Consider the following 24158-nt stretch of genomic DNA (forward strand, 5'->3'; position numbering starts at 1 on the left):
GGAAACAGAAACTCTCCAGCTTCTTGAGAATTCTGGACAGCATCTTTAGTTTTCCCTTTAATTAAAATGCATTTAAACAGGAATAATAGACATGATAGATCACAAACACAGTCTAATGTTAGAATTGTTGTGCGCTGCAATTCTGGAATTTTTGGCGCTAACAGTTAAGCACAGAAATTTCTGACAGCTTTCTGTAGCACTATGACAACCTGGAAACAAATTCTAAATTTCAAGCTTAATTTTCTGAGCTGTTCCACATGCTTATGATCCTACAGTCATCTTACTAGTTCTCCTAAGAATATTAAGACTTTTCCCCCATATCCCTTTTTAGGGAACCAACTGCTGTTTTATCTGTATTATTATTTATGAGATTTTATTTCTCAGAACAATATCCATGGTCTGCCTTGCCAAAAGCAGCAACCTTGTCTGCACAGAGCTCAAAAAGACCTTGAACTGGGACTGCACTACCTGAGGTCATGTATCCCAAGGACCATCCTGGCCTCTGATTACCTTATTTAAACAGAAATGAAATGACCTTTTCTCCAAAACTCCTTTTTAAATATTTTTGCATTCATGCAAAGAATTGTCCTATTTATTCTTCTGGTAATTGCTAGAGCCTCACAAATCTGCTTGAGGAGAGGACTAAACTTAATTCAAGTATGTATCATGGTTTTCTGAGAAAGAAAAGGATGATGTCCCCGTCAGAGCTGAGGAGGTGAGCAGCAATTGACAGTGCAGACAGTTCCTTCAACATCACAGCAGAGCCTTAACAGCCCTCCTTTATGAGGACCTAAAGGAGTGACTGACCTAGCACTACTAAAACAAAAGCCTCCTTTCACAACCTACCCTGCTGTTAAAGACAGAGAAAAAATCCATAGGGACAAACTTAGAAAGCAGACTGGCATACTTGCTGAGGGAAATGGGACAACTCATTGATTTGCCCACAATCCAAAAATGGACAAAAAGTCTGTTAAAACTAAGAGGAAAGAATAAAACTGTGATTGATAAATAAATAAACAGCAACCATTTAGTACTTCCAGACTTCCGTATCCGCTGTGGAATGATGCCTATGTATTACCATCTCGCCTTCAACCGGAGCCAGACTTCATTTCGATTTTGAAGAAATGGTTGCAGGAAAATAAGTTTAAATACTTCCTTTCCCCTCTTTTAAAACAGCAAACAATTAGCAAAAATTAATAAAATTAAATTGTATTAATAGAGTAATGCTCTAATATTTTCTGCCTTTTGTCAAAAGTATTATAATAGCAGGTTTAACCAATCACCACTTTAACAAGTTCATTTATCTTGCATTGGCAACTGCAACAAAATCCACCACATGAAATTTATAAACAAAATAAATGAGGTACTGAACTGTCTCATGTAGTCTACATACAGCATTCCTACTTCAGCATACTAAAAAAAATAGTCCCCCAAAAGGCCATGAAGAAGTCCTTAAACACTAAAGGGAAGACTGTATATTGAAAAGAAGAAAAGGGAAACACAAGCAAAGCAAAACCTGCTACTGGAAAAAAAGTTTGATTAAATAAATGACTATAAATGGAACAGAACTACAAGAAAAAAAAAAAAAGTAGGCTTAGACAACCACCGAGAAACCAAGTCAGGCAAGAAGATTTTTCACTAAGAATTTTCAAGCCTCAATGCTGCAGATCATGTGCAAAAAAAAGAAAAAAAAATCAATAGTAAATACACCTTAAATGATATCGTGCCTGGCACTGTTTCCTAGGGAAGCGGTAGAGCAGGAACAAGCCCGGGCACAAGGGAGTTGTGCTGCTTGGGACAGCACAGGTTGGGACAGGCCGGCCGTGTCTCCATCCCGCAGGCATACACGGTCTCACCTCCCACATCGCTCTGGGGACGGCATCACCCTCGGCAAGAAGACACTTCTGGTCCTCTCGAGCATTTCCTACAGCTTCTGTTACAAAAAGTTCTTCTCAAGAGAAGGCTCCTGTACTTACAGAGAATGATCGCACCCATTTAGAAAGGTTTGGACTAGATAGCCTAAGGAATTGCTGTTATTAACAGTGGAAAAAAAACGTGCTCCTATGTGGATAGATATTAATAAAATATTGAAGTAAATAAACACAGAACTTTTGGGGCTAAGTCTTTATTTGCAAAACAACATCTTAATTAGCAGCACAGATTATCAGGATTATTAATTTGTACTCCTTCTACTGGTTAATTCACCCTGTAACAATAAAAATAATAATAGGCCATAAAAAGTCTCCAGATGGCTGTGTTGCAACTCAGCAACACAACAAACTTGAAACCAAATTAAAAGTTCCATACCCTGCCTCTAGCTTACACATCAGTTTGTGAACAGCTGTTTATTCATGTTCTCTTAGTTTTTTAAATTACAGGATGGAAGCAGAAGGTTCCTGCAGTTCAGAAAGATACTCCTTATCACACCCTAGCTTGCTTTTTGTGTGCCTTCTCCACAGAAATCCCACTTCCCTAAGATTTACCTGTGCTGAACCTTTGCAGCATGTGGTAGTCATTGATTTTTAAATTCATTCTGTGAGGTTTTGAGGTTCTGTTTTGGTCCAATACAAAGGATCATCATCTACCAAACCTTAGAGCAGTCAATAATGAGCACTGCTTTTGCCAGGCCGTCCAGTCCAAGAGCAGGGCTGGCTCCAGAGTTACACCCAGCGGTTCCAATCAACTGGAGAAAATTTCCACTGCAAGCAACTCCAGTCTCTCCAAATGACCCATTCCAGTGCTTAACTGCTCGTGGTGAGAAACTTCTCATGACATATGTAAAGTCTGTGCAAGATCCAAGTCAAGCGTAATTCAGAGATTGAAGATAAGCAAATGCTGAACTCATAATGCCCTCCCCTCAGGAGATTTGTCACAGTAAACCATAAACAAGTGATAAATAATTATTTTTTTTTAAATTATTTACCATGCTATGTATAGAGTTATAATGTGATCCTGTATCATAAGGTGTAATACTTATGAGATGCTGCATTTCATCTGAAGATAAAGAAGCATTCACATGGCTTACAGGAGATCTTCCAGCTCTTAACTCATGAAGCACAGTATCACTCCTGCAGCCGAGGGCCTCTGATTACCTGATTGTCCTAGAGAAACAGCTAAGGACTAACATTGAACATCACCTGCCGAAAAAGACACATTTAAATTGCCCTTAATTGGGCGAGTTGTAGATGTAAGTGTATGAGTTGAATTACTTTCAATCAATAAAAACAGAAACAAGGCAAATTTCATTTACCTTGATCAGTACATTTTTTTATTAACAGGCTTCAGTTTTGGAGATGAGCAAGACGAACTCCTATTGTTCTATGCAGATTAGAAATGTAAACACTTTGCATTTCCCACAACTGCCGACTTGGAGAGCGATGCTGAATTTTGTTTCCGAGTGTGTGCCAGGAGCTGGGGACGTGGTGCAGTGAGAAAGAGCACTGCTGCCCCCTAAAGAGCCAACACACCAGGATCTCCAGCACCGCTTCGCTGTGCGCCTTGCACACGAAATGAAAACTATGGTGTGTGCGTGGCAAAAAGAAAGAGTTTAGTTACAAATGAAGACAACTACTTATTACAAACGAATACTCTAAATTTGCCAAATTTCTCTGCAGAAGGCTGAAATGTACCTAAGAAGAAAGAAGTCCTCAGGCGTATCTAGCTTTATATTCAATGCACAGAGGGACTAAGGCGATGAAAAATACTTCACAAAAATTAATTATGCTCTAACACTTCTGTCAGCACGTAGGCAGGTATTAGCCTATCTCAAACCTATTCTATACCAGGATGTTAACATTCAGTAGTTTTCTTCACACCAAGCCAGATTTTTAAATTTTAGTGTCTGGAATGCGAGAACATCGGCATGTTTTGCTTGATCTGCTGTTCTACTAATTGCCAGCTCTGGAGTTGTTTTTCTAGGCTTGTAGTTATTGCAAAAGAATCCCAATATCTGTTATCTAATTATACCAATAAGAAGGAGAAAAAAATCAATTAAGAATCATTTACTTTCTGAATTCTGTTTATAAAGGAAGCAAGTGGTTTAAGAAAAATATGCACAACTCATAATGAAAACAACTTCTCCATCTTCCCAAACTACTAAGTTGCAAGACTATGTATCCTTATGTGGACAATTTCATCAGAAATTCCACTTTGAATGTCGATCATTTAGAAGCTTTATTTGGTTTAATCACTGCTCCCACACATACTTCTAATGATCAAGACAAATACAGTAATTTATCTCAAGGTGTGTTTTTCATTCGTTTTAAAGAGTGCTTAAAGAAAGCTGGAAAACCGAAGCAAATAAAATAGCACTTTGCTCCACTGAAGTCTAGGTCAGCTCTCAAATCCTAACTTAATATTTTATAAGCAGATCACAGACAGCTCGCTATCTAAAGCTATTGTTACATTAAGAACCGATGACACCATAACCAATAGCCAGATAAGCAGAACACGGACAACCAAATACGCTTACACATTTAAATGTCTTGTCACACAGTTCTACAAAACAATTCAGAACAAGAAACATGCAGAAGAACCTACTGAAAAATTTTAACTGTGAATTATTCATGCTACCATTTGTTTAGGACATAGAATTACTTTCTTTTCTTATAAAAAAAAATATTAACAATGTTCGTTTATATTCAGGCAGTGCCCAGACCGAAGGCAGATCCCCATGACCATGTCCATCTGCATTCCACCCCCGGCTCCTCTATCCATGTAATAACACAATTTGCTTTACCGGGACTTAAATACAAGTGTTGACTGTGCTGAGTCAACGTGGATGTGAACACAGGGTTCTACCATCTTCCCTATGCAATGCACAAATTTCTACTAACTTCATTTTGGTTCAAAACAAGGCTTTTTTTGGTTCAAAACTTCATTTTGGTTCAAAATGAAGTTGGGGAATTCACTCAAACGACATGCAAAGAAATTCAGGGGAATATTCTTCTTGAAAAGTGTCACACATTTGTCGTATTTCCTCACATCTGCTTTGTCATAGATCTGAATCAGTATGCTGTGCATCTTAATGCAACTAGCACATAAAATACTATGAGATTCCTGCTTACGTGTTTCAGAAACATAACCTGCAATGACTGCTGAAAAATAACTACTGCAGGTTCTGGTGAAAAGCACAACTAAGCTCTATATTCTCTTATTCTTCTAGAAATTATACATTCTACTCACATTAGTACGATTACTATAATTTAAATGCAATGTGAAACCGGAATTGAGTTCCAAATCAATTTTTTCCTCAATTCTTTTACACCGACCCTTTCATTGATAAACATGAGAGACACCGCAGAGGATAAGACTTTCCAATTTCCATTAGCAAGATAAGATGAAGAGTCATTCATGTATTTAATTTAAAACATGCTAACTAACACAAGATACAGCTTATATGAATAAAGATCTTCAAAGTAGTGCTTGGCACTGAAACACCATCAGCCACGAAAATACTCGAATATAAGACTTTAACTTGTAGATTTGGAGAATTGGCTTTCCATGCCCTTGCATACCATGCCATCTTTCATATATACATATATCTATACACACACACGCGCGTGCGCGCACACACACACACTGTATACACACACTCACACAATCCCCATTAGCACAGAAAGATTTCAAGTAAGTAATGTAAGTATACACATGATAGAAAGCAGCAAGGAACTAAGCATTAAATGTGTAACAAGCAATAATCACAAGATATGCGCTATAAAGATATTTTAGAAACATGAAATAAGTATATTTCCATGACTCTATTCCCATCTCTCCATTACTTCATTACTTACCCAAAGAGCTTGCAACGCAGATCACAACCTCCAGCCAAATTAATGTGTATGGCACTACATCAAAACTACATAGCTTCAATTAACTAGTTGTTCAATGGTTTTGTAAAACAGAAATATGGAAAAAAAATATAGCGAGATATTTATAGTGACCAAGATTTTCAGCTGCTGTCTCAAAAATGTAAATAAGGTCATGACCACAATTCATTCTTACTCCAGCAGACATGCATTTCATACCTTTGAATCTTCATTGCTCACGCCCAGCTCCAGCACAGCTCGAGGAGATTTTAGCTTTGCTTGCATGGACTCAGCCATTTGAAGATTAAGCTGCCATCCAATTGTTTCAAGCTACAAAACACAAGTTTAGATGTGGTTAGGAGCAGTCAAATGCTACAGAAGTTCTGGGTAGATCAATTTTAAATATCTGTGTATGGTCTGTATCAGTAAATATGCTGTCAGGTCCTATGTAAGTGTTGAATATTTTCATACCATACATATCCTGCAAATTCTCGTGTACTCCATGACTTTTACCTGCAAACAAATTTAAGAGATCAGATTGCCTGCCCAAAACAGTGACTTAAAATGCTCCAGATCTTCTGAAACTAATCCACAGAACAAAATTAAAGATCCAAAATAAGGTGGGTTTCCCCTGTAAGAAAAAGAGGATGGGTAAGGTTGGGGCAACTACTTTTATTACCTGTTTCTTTTAGGAAAAAAAAAGTTTAAGAGATGGTAATCTATTACACAACGGATCTATGTAAGGTGTGTTCTATCATATATGGACTTTTAATGCCAAAAATAATTCTGAGTTACTTTTTAAATTCTTACTCCTGGAAAGTCAGAAAATAGCTGCACATTCAAACAACAGATTTTTTTTTTTCATTTCCAACAAAAACTCATCTCAAATCACTTTTTAATGATGAAACTAAAAATATATTCAAACATAATCGAGCTGTGCCTCACACATGAAGAAGTATATGAGAAAAGAACTACAAGTCTTTAAGGAACTAACCTATCTAGTGATAGAGAGGACAAATCTGAAGTCTTTTCATGTAGCAAGTTAATTTGCACACAAATTTTTAATTAATGCTCACCCTCTGCTGGTGAATACTGCAGCTGACTTAGTAAAAGGGAAGTGTGCCACAGATCAGTTAAAACATCTCACAGTCTAACAATTCCACTAAATCAGCAGCAGCAAAAGCAACCCCCAGAGATGCTGGGCTGTGAAGTGAAGGGCAGCACTTGTGCTGCTTCCTACATGGACAGGAATCTCTGCATGAGGGACTGGGCCGGTAGCAAATAACGGTAAATATCTCACATGCGCACACTTCAAAGACAGACCTTACAAAATACACTAAAACCATACCATTTATGTACAGCTATACCATTTATATATATCATGGTACACCTTGTATTGCATACACAATACACCAGTTCTATAATAAACACTGTAATTTGTGTGACCAGGTATATGAACAGGGAACATATGTATCATGATCTGCTAGCCACCAAGAAGGTCAGTCAAGCTTGGCCAAGTGCAGACGTGGTCAACACCGTGTCTAAGACTGAGAGAGACCAGCATCTTATCCAGGATTATAAAATAATGCCAGCAGCGAGAAAAGCAACATCCCAGGAAGACAGAAAACTTGCAAGGTTTTCCTCTAATTGTTAAACACTGCACTTTGCATAACACGAAAAGTCAAACTATCAAAAGCGAGAAGATTTAAATTTATGACTTCGGGTTACTTTTAACTCACATACATCCAGGAACATCACAATGGGCTCAGAACAAACAATATATGTGGGAGAACAGTGGTACATGTTTGCAACTGAACAGCAGCCATAACTCTCTTTTGTATTGCTTTTCCTTAAAATTACTTTGTTTTTTTCTATACGATTCATTTGCCTTTTCTGTTTTAAATATAGCCATATGGGAACCAGTTTTGATTAACATGAAGTATGCTGCCCAAGGCTTCAGAATTGTCTGCCTATTACTTTTTGTGAAGGGAAGATAGAACATATGTTTGGCCACAGCCGTGTTTACTTAGAAGACACTCAACATTCTGAAATATCAATTAACCTTTTGAGAGCAGAAACATGTTTCTGCATAGTATTTCTGTCAATGCACTCTACTTGGTAGCCACGAAATGGTACTGATTTGAGGGCTTGTTTTTCCAGAAGATATGAGGAGTGTTAAATTATTAGTAGTTGAAGGACTGCTACATTATTTCCACTTCTGACAGAATATAGGTCACAGAAAACAAAACAATAGGGAGAGTTTTTATAGTAACAGAACTTGTGATAACATTCACATTTACATGAAAAGCATTTACAGGGGGGAGAAAAACATCTTTCTCAGGAATTAATGCAAAAATAACATCATAGTTTTCATTATTGTGGACCATTAGCTTCTTTTTACAATTTCTTATCAGCAGTTTAGAAATGTAAGCACAACATTAAGGAAAGCTACCACGTCACTGCAGTGGTAAGTGTAGTTGAATACGTACTGTCTAGCTCTGCAACTTCTCACTGGTACCTCTGACAATTATTTAACCACAGTATTATAAATTTCCTTCTATAAAGGTGGGTGGGGCATGCTGGAAAACAAGAAGAGGAAAAAAGGTAGCTACTAAATAAAACAAATAATAAGTAGGCATGAAATCCTTGAGGTTCGTCCCATGAGCACCACAGCTACCCACTCAGGGCAACTGAAGCAGGGGAAGCTTTGTGCGAAATCCTGTCTTTGTACAACTTACCTGACACGAACTTGACACCATGTCTCCTGCCAAAGAAGACTACACACCCAACAGAGCAACATCTATAAAATTCACTACTTCTCTCACCACTTAATGCACTTTGTGTTTTATATACTGTTACATTAACCACACAGTGTCACTGCACTAGAATCCACCAGAAAGCAAGTAGGAACGCTGAAAAAATGCGAAGTGGGAGCAGAATTTCAGAAAATTATATATAAAAACACATAAACTGTCTCCCTTTGTACTATCAACTTCAGCCAACCAAAACTTCTGGAGTAGGGCCCATTGTTTTTAAGGGGTTAGGGAGAGAATAAAGGGTTTGTAAGTGCTAGTAGGTGGTGAAGCAGAGCAAGAGGTGCTGTTTTTCAAATCTGGGTCCATGCGATACAGGGAGATGACATTTACTGTCTCTCTCGAGAGTCACAAGGGCTAGAAGCTTGCTTTTAATTTTTAATGGAAAACTGAAACTTTAATATAAATTATCTGCTTCCAGAAGATGAAGCTTTCAGACGGTCACCCAATATCATAAAAAATTGTTAGAGGAAATACCAAGAATCAGTGCTCATTCCCTGAAATCTCACTGATACAGCAAAAATAGCCTACCACTTAGAGTAATGGAAGCAGAATGCCAAAGTACCATTAAAACCACTCTTTTTCCTGCATGGATAATCCATGATTTGGCATCTATTTGTTTGATGAAACGTGCTAAAAATCTCAGAAGGAAACAGGAGTCACAATCAACTATTGAACCAGCAAGAATACACTATGAGAACACTGCTTTAATAAATAAAATCAACACAATCATTTTTACAATAGCCAGAGATCTGGACAGTTATGAAATAACCGAGCACTTTACATCTCAAATTCAATGTATGATAAAACTGTAGTTATTTCACTCAGATTCCTGAGCTCCATTCCCTTAACAACACTTGCTGCTTTAGTATAGCTAGCTTCCCCTAGGTAGAATTAAAATAATATAAATTTTATTTCTGCACATACAACCATTATGGAATATAATGGGTTTTAGTTAATTCAAGACTGATTCTGATACCATTCAGGATACATGTGCAAATGCAGTTGTTCAGACAACAATTCAACAAGCAGCTATCCAGCTACAACCAGTACAGGAAAGATTATGAAGATCTCTGCATATTCATTACTGGAATTTCAGATAAACAAATAATCATATACATTTCTACAGTGAGAAATAAATATTCTTTTCACTATTTAGCAGAGCACTACAAAAAAAAATTAGAATTTAACCCTAAAGAAGAAAAAACAGATCTCTGAACTGAAATCTCATTAAAAATAGGATGTAGAATACATAAATAATTCTAAATTAATAGCAGGGTTCTGCAATTTTATGTTTATGGGAGGGGAGGGGGAAAAAAAAAAAGGTTAGAAAAGTCCACCATGGACAAAGAACACTTAGTGCAGGCAAGCATCCTATTTCATGTAGGTTAGTGCTACTACTTTCAATACTGTCAAAGCGTTCCTTACATTACCCTTGGTAATATTTGAAAACCAAATATATCATAACCTCATTTTAAGATAATTTTGATAGTATTTGGAAAATCTATTTTGAGCATTTTTTTTTTTTCTTGCTATATGAGAGAGAATTTTTCCATTGCGGGCTGTTTGGCTTGTCTGTTTGCTTTCTTATTTTAAAACAAGTAAATAAAAAATTCCTTTTTAGGAAGAAAAAGGTTTTCATTGGCTAAAGTTTAGGAATTGGCTAAAGTCAGGAATTGGCTAAAGTTTAACATGGAATAGACTGGTAAGAAATTTAAAGCGAAGTGACATTATGACCTAAAATCAGAATCAGAAGCCGTCCGGAGCAATCTTTAGAATAAACAGGTTATGTTGATGTGAATATTCATACATGTAAAATATGAAAAAGTTATGGTATATAATACTAAATTTTATTGATCTAGATAAATACGACCTTTTCAATCCAGTTAAATGGGGCTATAGATAAATGCTAATTTGAGCAAAAATTTGAGACATGGTAAAAAAAAATCAAATCTTGGCATAAATCTGAGACCACTTCTAACAATTCTTCTAGTATTAGTGATGCTAAAGGACTTGGCGAACGTGAACACTGGTTTTCTTGGTTTCAGGCATAAAATGCTGTTTTCACTTCTATAGCAGAGAAATAACATCTAGCTCTCTAACTACCAACAGAGGAACCATTTTAAGGTAATTTAATTGCACTTCTAATTACTTTCCTTCACAGACAGGCAGACATTAATTTGAAGACAACCTAAAGCTATGTAATTGACTTCATTTTTGTGATCTTTTTAAATAACTATATAATAGAATGCTAAGAACAACTTGGTTAGCTTATTCTTTGAAGGCATCACAAAAGCTACCAGTCTACTATGGAAAAGAGAGAAGGTCACCAAACTATTTTAGAAAAGCAAAATAAGAAAGCTGCATTAAGACAGAGATTAGTACACTAGTACACAGGCTGTATTATAAAGATGGAGGCTGAAAACGTGCTCTATATGGTATGTCTGTTTACTTTAATAGTAAGTTGAATAACCAACATCTCTTCCCACAGATACTTCAAAAACGAATGTATTCTATTCCCAAAAGCAACAATCATAGGTGAAAAAAAGTTTAAATCACATATTAATAAACTAAATCAGAAACTTTTGTTTTAAACTAGAAACTAAGCCCATTTCAGCTATTTTTTCCTCTAATTTGAAGAGAATAGTACAATCCAACTTTAACAGTGGAAAAAAAACTCCTAGAAGAATCTGAAATTGTTGTTTATATAATATAAGACATCAGGAGTATTACTGTCACTGTAGCTGTTATGATCACAAGTGAGAGATAATGTGATATAAAAGGTGTCTTAAGCAAATCCGTTTCTCATATGATTATAATAGCATGTATCAGACTGACACAACACATTCTTAAATATTTTTCAACTAACAAAAGATTTTGAGGAAATAAATCACCTGGAACATTCAAGTGCATTTTTCCCCCAATTACAAGACACTTATTTTAGCTGTTTTAGTCAAATAATCTTTATGAATACAAGAACTCAATAGAGTGTTCAACACTAATAATTCCCCCTGCACTGGAGGGGGAGCATTTCCTATTTCTTTGTAATAAAAGGAAATAAACCAGAATTCTTCCACATGGAAAGCTTTGGGGTTCTTTCCCTCATGTTTCAACAACCAAACTAGCCAAAGCATATACTAAATAGTAGCTGCTTTTCGGCGTTTACTTTTCAACACATCCTCCATCTGCAGAGAGTATCATAACACCTACATATGCAAGTAATAATCTAACCTCCAGTTTGGTATGGGTGACAAAGGTGCTTCATATGTTAATGAAAACACTGGTCTATAGCGCACTACTCTGGCTTGAGACCGGAGTAATTAAAGTGACATAAAACCAGAAGATGGCACCAAGGCTGCTGCATTAAGGCTGCTCTCTCAGTTGCCAGCCTATAGTCTGGTTCAACGCTCCATCAGCCTATTCAGAATTGGTGAAAGGAAAATAAATAAAAAATAAAAAAATAAATAGAGGTCATGACAACGGCATTTTGCCGAACACAATAACAATACCTGAAGACAGTTTACACAAGAGGCCAAGAATACATAAGAAAACATGTCTTGAAAGCTAACTTATCAAGGAGGTCTCCAATTTTGTTTAACAAAACAAGATTAGTGCAAAGGAGATAACATCAAGATAAAAACAGAGTGCTCAATACTGCAAACAAACATCAGAATGGAAATAGGTGACATTTTTTAAGATGAATTGTTGCAGGTGGAGTCTTAGTCATTGATTTTTTTTTTATTTGTTTAGTTATTAGGAAGGAATTGTTTCCTGTAAAGTAAGTCAAACAAAAGTTAGTTTAATTTCCTACAGATATGAATCTCTGGGTGTGGGGACAGTATATGATTGGTATAAACACAATGTCTATTCCTAGTTATTGCTAGTGATTTGTGTTTAGCTAGCATGAATATCTTTGAAGAAAAATAGATCAAACATTCCTGGATATTGCAGAGCTTTGTTTGTTTTATAAAGCAGGCCTCTATATAACAACATTCCCACGGAAAGGGAAACCTGCAGTGAAACAGCTGGCTCTTCACAGAAGGAAATTATACCCTTTCAATGGAATATTAACATTGTTCCAACTGAATAACCATTTTTTATAATGCAACTTTAAGTTTCAGTCTCTCTACTGAGAACTGAAAACAACTCATCTTGATGTTTAATTTTTCAGCTAATCACTACCTGCTTGAAAGACACAAAGAAAGGCACAAAAACAACGAACACCAAGGAGGGCAGTGACGGCAATTATGTTTTCTTCTGCCATTCTGCATTCCAGCAGATAACACCTCATTAAAGCTTCTGGATTACTTTTTAAATTCAAAAATATTTCTGATTTCTTTACTAGCGATGTAATATCGTTTATCTGCTTCTGCTAATACATCACTTCATTTCTTTAGGGGAACAGCACAGAATCTACAGTTTACAGGACAGTTTTGCAGAAACCCTCATGGGTGTCATGAGGGTGGCATGCAGTCACAGAACCACAGAATGGTTGAGGTTGGAAGGGACCTCTAGAGATCATCTCGTCCAACCCCCCTGCTCCAGCAGAGACACCCGGAGTACAGGACACAGGGCTCTGGTGGGTTTGGAACATCCCCACCAGATCCCCCAGAGAAGGAGACTCCACAACCTCCCTGGGGAGCCTGTTCCAGGGCTCTGTCACTCTCAGAGGAACAAAGTTCTTCTTCCATGGAGATTGAACTGCGTGTGTTTCACGAGGGCACACTGCTCACTCATGGGTAACGTGGTGTCAATCAGGACTCCCAGAGCCCTCTCCATTCTAGTATTTTATCTCATCTGGAGGAAAGACTCTAGAACTGAATAAATTCTTAGCAAAAATTGAATTGAGGTCAACTATTTTACTTTATATAAGCTGTACTGACAAAAGGAAAAAATAAAACAGAAATCCTAAGACTCAGGGAGAGAAAAGCTCCGTGAGAGTGGTCTGGACAAGTGCACAGTGATGTGGATTGAGAACAGGCTGGATGGCAGAGCTCAGAGGGTGGTGATAAATGGGGCCGAGTCCAGTTGGAGGCCTGTGGCCAGTGGTGTCCCCCAGGGGTCAGTCCTGGGCCTGGTGCAGTTCAACTTGTTCATCAATGATCTGGACGAGGGCACAGAGGGCACCCTGAGCAAGTTTGCTGATGACACCAAGCTGGGTGGAGTGGCCGACACTCCGGAGGGCTGTGCTGCCATCCAGAGGGACCTGGACACGCTGGTGAGTTGGGCAGAGAGGAACCTCATGAGGTTCAATAAGGACAAGTGCAGGGTCCTGCTCCTGGGCAGGAATAACCCCAGGCACCAGGATAGATTAGGGGTCAACCTGCTGGAGAGCAGCTCCATGAAGAGGGACCTGGGAGTCCTGGTTGACACCAAGTTACTCACGAGGCAGCAGTGCCCTCATGGCCAAGAAGGCCAATGGGATCCTGGCTGCATCAGAAGGATGTTGGCAGCAGGTGGAGGGAGGGGATCCTGCCCCTCTGCTCAGCTCTGGGGAGGCCGCACCTGGAGTATTGGGGGCAGTTCTGGGCTCCCCAGGACAAGAGGGACGTGGAGCTTCTAGAGAGGGTCCAGCGGAGGGCAACTAAGATGATTAAGGGAATGGAGCATCTCTCGTACAAGGAGAGACTGAGTGAGCTGGGCCTGTTTAGCCTGGGGAAGAGAAGGCTGAGAGGGGATCTGATTAACATGTATAAGTTCAGGAAGGGAGAATGCAGGGAGGAAGGGGACAAGCTGTTCTCATTGGTGGCTAGTGATAGGACAAGGGGAAACGGGTGTAAGCTGAAACACAGGAAGTTCCATCTCCATGTGAGGAAGAACTTCTTTCCTGTGAGGGTGCCAGAGCCCTGGCACAGGCTGCCCAGGGAGGCTGTGGAGTCTCCTTCTCTGGAGATCTTCCAAACCCGCCTGGATGCCGCCCTGTGCCCCGTGCTCTGGGTGTCCCTGCTGGAGCAGGGGGTTGGACTAGATGATCTCTAGAGGTCCCTTCCAACCTTGAATATTCTGTGATTCTGTGAAATTATGATGATTTTCTGGAAAACAGACAATTTTAAAATACATGCATATAGCAATTTCAAATTTTCAAAGATACACAAATCATCCTGGAAATTTTATTGATTATTATTTTCCAAGACACTTAAATGATGATGTGCTCAGAGATGGACAGTTTCTATACAAGGTGCTACTAGGAATGAGCTACACTTACAACTCCACTAATATTCACTTAGAACCTATAGTCCGTCAGAGACATTGAGCATCTGTCAAATCGAACATATGACTCCAAAATATACAAATACTGCTTTCAAATGCAGTTTTCAGTGGCATTAAGCACTGCTGCCCCTCCCCCTAGCTCCTTGCCTTGCATTCAAACCCAATCGTCTCAATAGGTCCATCTCCCTTGTCCACTCACCACGCTCTTCTCAACTTCCCAGCCTGTACTACCAACCGCACTGCCCATCAAACTCCAGGTCTCTGTAAATCCCACCCATATTCAGCCTTCAGCCTCACTCTGTCCAGCCCCATCCAGGCATCATCTAGCAAGACAGGACACGCAAAGAGCCACAGGCTCAGGTTCGCTCTGCACATATGGGACCCCTCAGCACAACCACAGCTTTCCCTAAGGACATTAAGAGGCAGAAAGCAAAACAAAATTAACAGCTGTGTTTTATTAACTTTGTAAACTTGGAATTTCAGCTTATACCTAACTCTAGAGGAAACAGGCAGAGCAAACCGAAAAGCCAGTACCCCCAGTTACTGCTCACAGAGGATTTGACTGTTAAGACACCGGCATTTTAAAATTAGAAATAGAGACCAAGGTTCAACTCTAAATGGAAAATCTGCACAAATTACATATCTAAACTCTTTTCATTGTGTAAAGACACAAAAATAACTGGATTCTTCATCCTGGAAAGGCTCTCTCACTGTATTACTAGTATTATTTTTTTTTGATTGACTATTTTTGCCTGTGATTATAAAGTCACATTACTCTTTAGCAAGGCTATCTAGAATATATGCTAAGTAAAGTGACAGTTTTCAGACTACTGAATTCAATATTCATAATGACAAAACCCATTTTTTAAAACATTTTAATTTAAAAAAAAAGAAATAAAGAAATAGCAACACACCGAGAAGTACCAGTGTACTTCCAAAGAGAAAAAACAAAAGTATGACATCGATTTGATACAAAAATCTAGTGCTAAGCTTCAAAAGACACTTCTCTATTTTTAGTTGCTGGAATATTTCTTAAGTATTTTAAATGAAAAGCAACCAGCTTGACAGCAAATAGAATAGAAATATATTGCAAATATTAGAATCAATATTTAAGTTTCCAATACTTTACTATATTTAGAGAGTCACTTAGTGTAAAAGGTAATGTATTGTTTTATTCAAGCTCCACCTGAGAAATTTATGGGCACAGGGTGACAAATAAAATGGAGTGAAAGTACACACCGGTCCATAAACACTAACACTGAAAAGATTTCCAATAGTTCTTTGGCTCTTTCATCAAGAAGAAAACATGTAGCAAGATCCAATGATTACAACATGAAATTAGGCAAATTTGTAACACTCTAATCATATCTGAAATGCCTTTAAATTACAACTGGCCCCCATTTCAAATGGTGTTTTATCTGTTAAGGAAAAAATCATGGTTGTGTTATACAGGAATTAAACAACAGAAGCATTGGATTCCTTTCAAGCCTTAAATTCTGCTATTTTACCTGTTGGATCAAAGCAAAGTTTTCAGATGTTCAAAAACACCTTTGAAGCACAACTTCTTTTAATCTTTATCGCTTACATTTTTTAGGGTAAAGAAGGATAGGAAAACAAAGTTAAGAAAACAATAAATCAAAATAAGAATTTTTAGAGGATACTGAAGCAGCCCCTATTTGTAAGCAATTAAAATACCTACTAATGTAAAATTTGTTGTGTTAGATTAGGCAGATTTAGTCATGTTGCAGCTACCTATTAAATTCCTGTTGGTATAAAACTACATCTTTAATACATTTTTAATGATGTATTTTCTCTCTGTCATAATGTGTGAGGGCCCCAGATAACGCAAGCTGGTTCACAGTTCATGGTGACAACGCCCATGGAGAAGACATCATCCTTGTTGCCTGTCAGTCAACATATGAATGACAAATAAATTCAAACAAAATTCTGAAAGACATTTGTTTTCTCTCTGCAAAATAAGGAGGAATATCACTCACACATTTCTCTTGACACCAGAATTTTTCCAAATAAGTAAATATTCTTATATATACTGCCCCTGTTTTTTTCCTCATCATAACAACTTTGGAGTGCTTCAGAGAAAAATTTCTATTGATTCACCACAGTTTAGCACTAGGGAATTTAATATATTCACATTACATATATACCCCTCAGCAAGAAGATCAATTTCTGAGATAACAACCTTTAGATTTTTTCCCATATGATTTCAAATAGATAGACAAGATACAGAATTGACAGCTCTGTCAAGAGCTTTAGGTATGTAATTTCACTAGTTGCATTCCCACACATCATTATATTAAGCAACACTGCACGAATGCTATAAAAAAACTTCCCTTGCCTCTCTTGCCTGGCAACACAGAACTAGATTTTCTTTTAATTAAATATATTCTAAAGATACCATGAATAGTTTTCCAGTCAAAGAAGTCTATGAGGAATTTGGTTTCACTGCCCTTTTAAAAGACAGATTTACATCAGTTACCAAAATACTTTTACAGAACACAAGTGGTTTTTTAAAACTAATTGTTTAAATACAATCAGTTAAAAAAAAAAAAACGGTGGAATTCAGAGAGAACTCTATTAAAAAGATGACTTTCCTTTGCAGAGGAACAAAGAAATATCATTATTCTAACTGACTGATTCTATTATATTGCAGAAATGATAAAATAACAGGATACAAATAAAGACTCAAAGAGCCAATACAACGACAGAAGATACAGAATGAAAAACTTTGGACAGTTGAAGACTGAGTATACCTCAAGAAAGAAAAATGAGGCATAGGAAAATTAACACTATTAAAAGCAGCCTTAAATTCCCTACATGTTTTTTTCTCATCTCTCCTGAGACAACAACCTCATGGCCAACTGAGTACCAACAAAGTTTGGCTGCCTTGTTTTTCAACGGTCAGCATTAGCAATCAATACCTCATAGAAAAACTGGCATTCCTCATTCAATAAATATTCTTAGAAATATGAGATCTGTAGCATTGACATTCAGTTTGCTGCTTCATCCCAACAAAATATTGGGCAGTGCCAACGTATTGGTCACCTATATCTACTGCAAACAATTTATATACCCAGATTTTATAACATTACCTTTCATCCAAACTGTAGTTGACAAGCAAGAAGAGAATCTGATCTAAAAGAAATACAACAAACGTGTAGACACAAAGGAAATATCCGCAAGAAATTACTTTCCCTAATAGTAAGTGATGTCCAAATTTAAGCATTGCTGCAGGCCATTGGATGTAATGGACCATTCTTCCTAAACAGTGCAGGACCAAATCAATGAGTAATATTATCAATTAACAATCCTGGCCAGTCAGCTGGTTTTGACCATGAATTAATGATTTTTCAGCTCTTCCTTCAGTTTTCCACATTTGAAGTGCAAAACGTTGTGACAGAGCAGTAAATTCCTATAGTACAACATAGCTCAGAAGAGGTGGACAAGGATGAGGTGCCCAAGAAGCTCATGTATTAATACAGGCTCTAACTTAAAACAGTTGTTGCAAAGAAACTTGAGTTTATTTCAAGACCAAAGGGGACAGGAAGATGGCCTTTGTTTTACGTGGATAACTAGGTCAGTTGAGCGGATCAACTGACTGCATTCCAGTGGAGTGAACCCACCAGTGTGAATACTTTTGTTAATGAGTTCATCATTGGATTAGAGATGAGAGACTTCTCCCAGTGTTATCTAGAGCAGCACAGGAGAGACTGTACAGAGGGCTCAGGCCAATGCAAAGCTTAAAAACTGAACAACTAACAATACAAATCGATGGCCTTGAACTGGTTTCCACTCACTTATCCCTTCATGGTGACTCGGGGATGTCTAGCTTCGTGATGGTGAACATGTAGAGACTGGATATCAGGATCACATTGCATTGCAATTGAGTTGCATACTGCATTTTGATTACTGTGTTTTCCTACACGTAACTTACACTCACACTGAGTTTTCAGCATAATGCATATACAGTCACTCTGACTGCATATACAATCACTTTGCTAAATCAAAAACCCCACGTAATACGTTCAAGTAATTTTAAACAATACACCCTTCATGTGTGGAATATCTAGAAGTCTCCTGTACTCTGGCATTAATGAGAAAGGAAATGGTCAAATATTTTATATTGTCTTAAAACTCAAATGAAAGACAAATCAATGCCCGATTTGTTCATATCTATGCTATAGAAAAGAGATTTATTCACTGGCAACTTTTCTTAATATTACACTTTTAAGTAATGGATGCTATGTCAGACCAGAAACAGTTTTGCCACTTTCATTTTAACAAAATTGTTTGGAAAGATAATAAAATACCAAGATGATCTTTCTTGGTTGCATTATGTCTTCTACATCCTTTCTCCTGAGCACCTCTTCATGCTGGAGAAGAGCACACAGGACCTCAGAAATACTAACCACACAATCAGATCCAGATGAACAAGCATGCACACACCCACCTAAAGCCTTTGCAAAGAAAATTCAGAGTTCATAAGCGTACACTGGAGCATGGAGAGGAAAAGCATGAAATATTCATATAACACTCTGAATTCTAAATTATATATGTAATCCTGCACATCACTTAGACAGGTCAGTAGAAGGCCCTGCTAGATGTGACACAAATAGTTTTCTTTAAAGCTCACACAACAAAATATACATATATATATATATATATATAACAAAGCCTCTGCATAAAACATTAATATTCCAGGCAGTACATATCATAATCTATCCACCTTAGCTTCTTCCAAAGCATATCAAGACACAGATAATATGAAAGATTACAAGCAGAAGACGAACGCAGGAGAATCACCTACTGTATAGCTTAGAAAAAAAAACAAGAATGGACACAAAGAATAGATAGTTTAACCAACTCAAGTGACACTGCAAACCACAAGTTCTTCTTTTCCTTTTCCCGTAATAGAAAAGGATATCCATTTTAAAAAAATCCAAAGATTATATCACGTATTCATATGCAAATATATATAGATATATGAAACTATAAACATATATCCAAATATACACATGTATATATATCACATATTCATACACATATACTCATATATATATTCACACACACACACACATACATATAAACATATGAATACATATCTTTTCATGAAATATCACTCAAGTGGTTAAAAAAGCACAATATATATCAGGCACGTATAGGGATGAAATACCTATTTTTCAGGGTATAAGAAGGCTTTCAAGCAACAAGGTAAAGCAGAAATTGCTCTCAAACAATTAGAATTACGGCCTGTAGGCAGGATACACAACAAAGAGATATTCTGATCTAGTATAGGAACAACCTATATTCCTAAATCTTGAATTGCTTTAAAAAAAAAAAATCTAAAACATACCCTTGAAAGGAATTAAAAAAAAAAAAAAAAAGGCATCATTTTGAAGTGAATCCATCTTTAGACATATATAGGGCATGGAAGGATCATGCAGTCATTTACTGAATACATATCAGCTATATTACCAACCTGCAAGTTTTCCCTTCCTTACCTCATTTCCTTACTTAACATTCTCTGCTAAAGTACCTTGTTAGATAAGTTCAGCCATTAGTTTTTGGGGATTTAATTCTTTGGCCAAGAAAAGCTCTCCTGGACTTCAATGTTTTTCACTAAACTCAAGTTTACTACTAGGGTTTTTTTAAAAAAAAAAAAATATATATATATATATATATTTTTTTTAAAACACAATTCAATTGAACTGTTCAAAACACAATTGAACTGTTCAAGTTTAAAGTACTCCTTACCAGCTATATTCACAATCAATGCAACTTGCTATCCAGCCTGGAAAAAGATATCAGCAAAAATGACACTTCAGTGTATGTAGAGGGACATCCCTAAATCTGCTATCTACTAAAGAAAATAAATTTCACTATCATGCTTTGCAGGAGTCTTTCTTGTAAGCTTAACTACAAAAGGCAGTTTAAAGATTTATTTTTTTTTCTTCACAGGATGTAGCAAAATGCAATTCCACTATATATTAGATGGTTGTGAAGTCTTGAGGAATCTCAAAATGTAAACCCTAACATTCGTGAGAACCATAATATTCTGCAGGACTACTCCAAGTAGAACTACAGACAGAAACAAAGCAGCATCATCTTCAAGCAAGCTCACAGAAAGGCCACAGACACGGATAGTACTAGTTTCAGCCTATGTGGAACTCCAAACAAGTAACCACAATTACATTATTTTTGTATTTAGTCTCCATAAGCTGAGGAGCTACAGAACAGTCTTACTGCATAGTGCAGATGAAGAAAATTCCTGGACAATTGCTTTGTAAGATCTACCTTCCAACTAAATGCCAGCAGACACACACACTGTACTCCAAGGAATTAGCTTCACAACCTTCTGTAATTTCACTTGATTTTCAAATGACTTGTAAACTCATATTCACCTACATTCTCATCAGATCTCTTACCATTTAAAATTTGGGGCTTCTATGTTTGCAAGTGTCAAATACTATTTCAAGAAGGCAGAACATTACAGTATCTGTATAAGCAACTGATTCTTGTGCACCTATATCACCAGTCACCTACTTGGTTGGGTTCACGAGTTTGTATAATTGTACACACTGTAGTTCTCTAAAAAAACTGCACAATTTTACACAGCGTTGAGATTAAGTATCTTCAGCTTCTATCAGAGGTATCTCATCTTCCTCAAATGTGCATTTTAAACCTAAAATATTAAAATCTGCTGCTATAAATTGATTTCTGTTTTTGCCAGCACGCTACATGTTTCTTACCTATCCAGCCTCTTCTGCAGACAAATTTTGAAATGAAAGTTCACGAAATACATGAAATAATTGTTATCTTGATGAAATGAGCAGCAATGGTAAAATAAAGCATGAGTAGCATGCCAGTCTTCCAGAATTCTGTCGTATCATTTTACTCTGAAACTGGTATGCCCTGTAGACGACACCTCTCACATGACTCAAAGCTTATTAAGGAATCAACAGAAGGACGTATTACCTGCTTACAGGTGCTATAGCTTATATACATTACATTCATAAATGAATGAATACTAATTGAATGAATACTAACACTAAATAAACAACTGTCCAGGCCCCTACAGCTCATATTGAAACAGAATTTTAACTGTTAACAGGCACATAAGAAAAGAGATTATGCAGCAGTAGATAAGCATTCCTAAGATATCATATAAAATGCACTATCCAAGATTATTGCAACATTTTAAGACGTGGGAATTCAGATACACACTTTAATTAATAAAGTGACATCCATGAGCCAAAACTGCAACTGTCCATGTGCACAATTTAGCCTTGCCCTACTGCAGAGTATGTTCACAAACACCTACAAATGATACTTCTGCTACATTACTTTGCATTGGCCAATAGTAAAGATCCAACATTTACAATAGCTCAGCTAACATATAACATCTCTTCAAGAAAATGGAACTTAAATGCCTCTGATTGCATCTATCCACGATCCATTAGGTATTTGTTTTCCATTTTTTCTTACCTTGATCATCCATGAAGTTTGCATCTTAACTTACAGTCCTTGTTTTAAAGCAGAACTATACAGTTTAACCTTTTAGAACAACAACAACAAAATTACCTTCTGAGGAGTCAAAACCCTCTGTCTGAACTTTTCAATTGTATCTTGGCCTGCAGCTGCCCATGCATTGGCAAATGCTTCTGCTTTATCTTCATCCAGGTGAATGCTCTGCAGCTGCTGTTGCAACGTAGCAGGCTTCAAATTATGATAGACTGCCTGTTAAAAGAAAAATAGCTGTTGTTGTGGAAGTACTTTTCTACAAGATGTGTCAGATATATTCTACCACAAATGGCCTCCACATTCGCACAAAAATTTTACTAGCAATTCTACTGTGTGGCTGCAGAAAATAGTTTGACTCACTAACTGAAAAGAGAAAAGGGTACAACTGGCCCAGTTCTCTCCAAGTGTAACATTGCAAATGACGTATCAAGACAGACAAATTAGGAAAACACGTATGGATGAATCTAATAGTACAAATACACATATACCGTACGTATCTCACTGTAGTGTCAAAGCAGTTGGCAACGCAGACAGCAGGGCTTCTTTGCAGTCTACTGAGGCCATGAAGAAAGGATGGCATTTCCAAATTCATGCTGTTCAGGAATGCTTTAACTACAAGGCAATATTATGCAAAGGCAAGTGCAGCTTGCCAAGAAAGGTGAGCTAGCTATCGCTGCCATGTAAGTACTGATTCTGGTGACAAACACTGTGTCCTGTGTTGGCCTCCCCTCTCAGGACAGGCACATGTCCAGAGAAGGAAAGCAAGAGGGGAAAATAAATAAATAAACAACGCCTCCACACACATAACATGAAACGAAGACCATGCAGTCATTCCAGGCTGCCTCTGAAATGACCACATATCAAAAGGCTGTTAAAAACATTATGCTGTGACAGACCAAGCAGGTAAAGAGATGATGTCTACCAGGCGGAACACAAAAGAGACATGATGTATTCCAAATGGGAATGTTCTTTGGATTGACACTATTTAGACTTTCATTTTCTTACGCAAAAGCAATGCACATCCTAGATTTGACTCAATTGCTTTTTCAGTTCATCTCCAATAAATGTATAAATGAAGCAGTCCAATGAAAATAAGAGCAGTGAAAAAGGCAGGTAAATTCATTGTTTGGTTGAGATGAAAATTCAGAATTCTAGACTGGATCCAATCTCAGTTTTCATACTAACTTCCCGTGGTTAGGAGACACGAGAAGGACTGTTCAGTTTGTTTCCTCTTTAATGCTATGGAATTTGTTAACAAAGTGAAACAATCACAAATTGCCAGGTGCACTTTTGACTAAACATTTGTTTTCTATCTCAGAATCATGAAAAATAAAAATAATTTAAAAAAAGCAGTAAGAAAACAATATAATCAAAATCCCATAACAGACCTAGCTGAATTATATAGATGCCCCTCCTGACAAGGCCTTTAAGCTTACCCGTAATTTATCTATTATACTTCTACGCAAATGAATGGGTAACATATCAGCTGTAGCAATTTAAGAAAGAGCCCAGACTTCTTCAGCTAACCTATTTACTGTGCAATATTTTGACTTCCCACGTGAGTGACAGACTACTAGCTAACAACAGCAGAAAGAGAAAATCTATTTCATTAGAAGATACCGAGCTCTACATCATAGAGTCAACTCCTCATTCAAATGCCAGAGCTACCTTATGTGGCTGAACAACTACACAATATAAGAGTTAACAAAAATGCATGAAGAGATTACTTAAATCAGTAAGACAGCATCTCATAGTTTTCAATATTTCTCTCACAATCATTAAAGGAGGT

The 24158-nt window shown here is 37.2% G+C and overlaps 1 protein-coding gene across 1 annotated transcript in view; it reads right to left on the minus strand.

Moving 5' to 3' along the window:
• COMMD10 (COMM domain containing 10) overlaps positions 1 to 24158 on the minus strand; it is a 104302-nt gene that overhangs the window by 78635 nt on the left and 1509 nt on the right. Inside the window, exons 4-5 of the mRNA XM_026052835.1 lie at positions 22430 to 22585; positions 6027 to 6137 (exon numbers count right to left, since the gene is read on the minus strand). Coding sequence (XP_025908620.1) covers positions 6027 to 6137; positions 22430 to 22585 — 267 coding nt within the window. The remainder of the gene's footprint in view (positions 1 to 6026; positions 6138 to 22429; positions 22586 to 24158) is intronic.

Source organism: Nothoprocta perdicaria, unplaced genomic scaffold (genome assembly GCF_003342845.1).
Source record: "Nothoprocta perdicaria isolate Ctin4 unplaced genomic scaffold, notPer1 scaffold_92, whole genome shotgun sequence".
In the NCBI taxonomy this organism is placed as follows: Eukaryota; Metazoa; Chordata; class Aves; order Tinamiformes; family Tinamidae; genus Nothoprocta; species Nothoprocta perdicaria.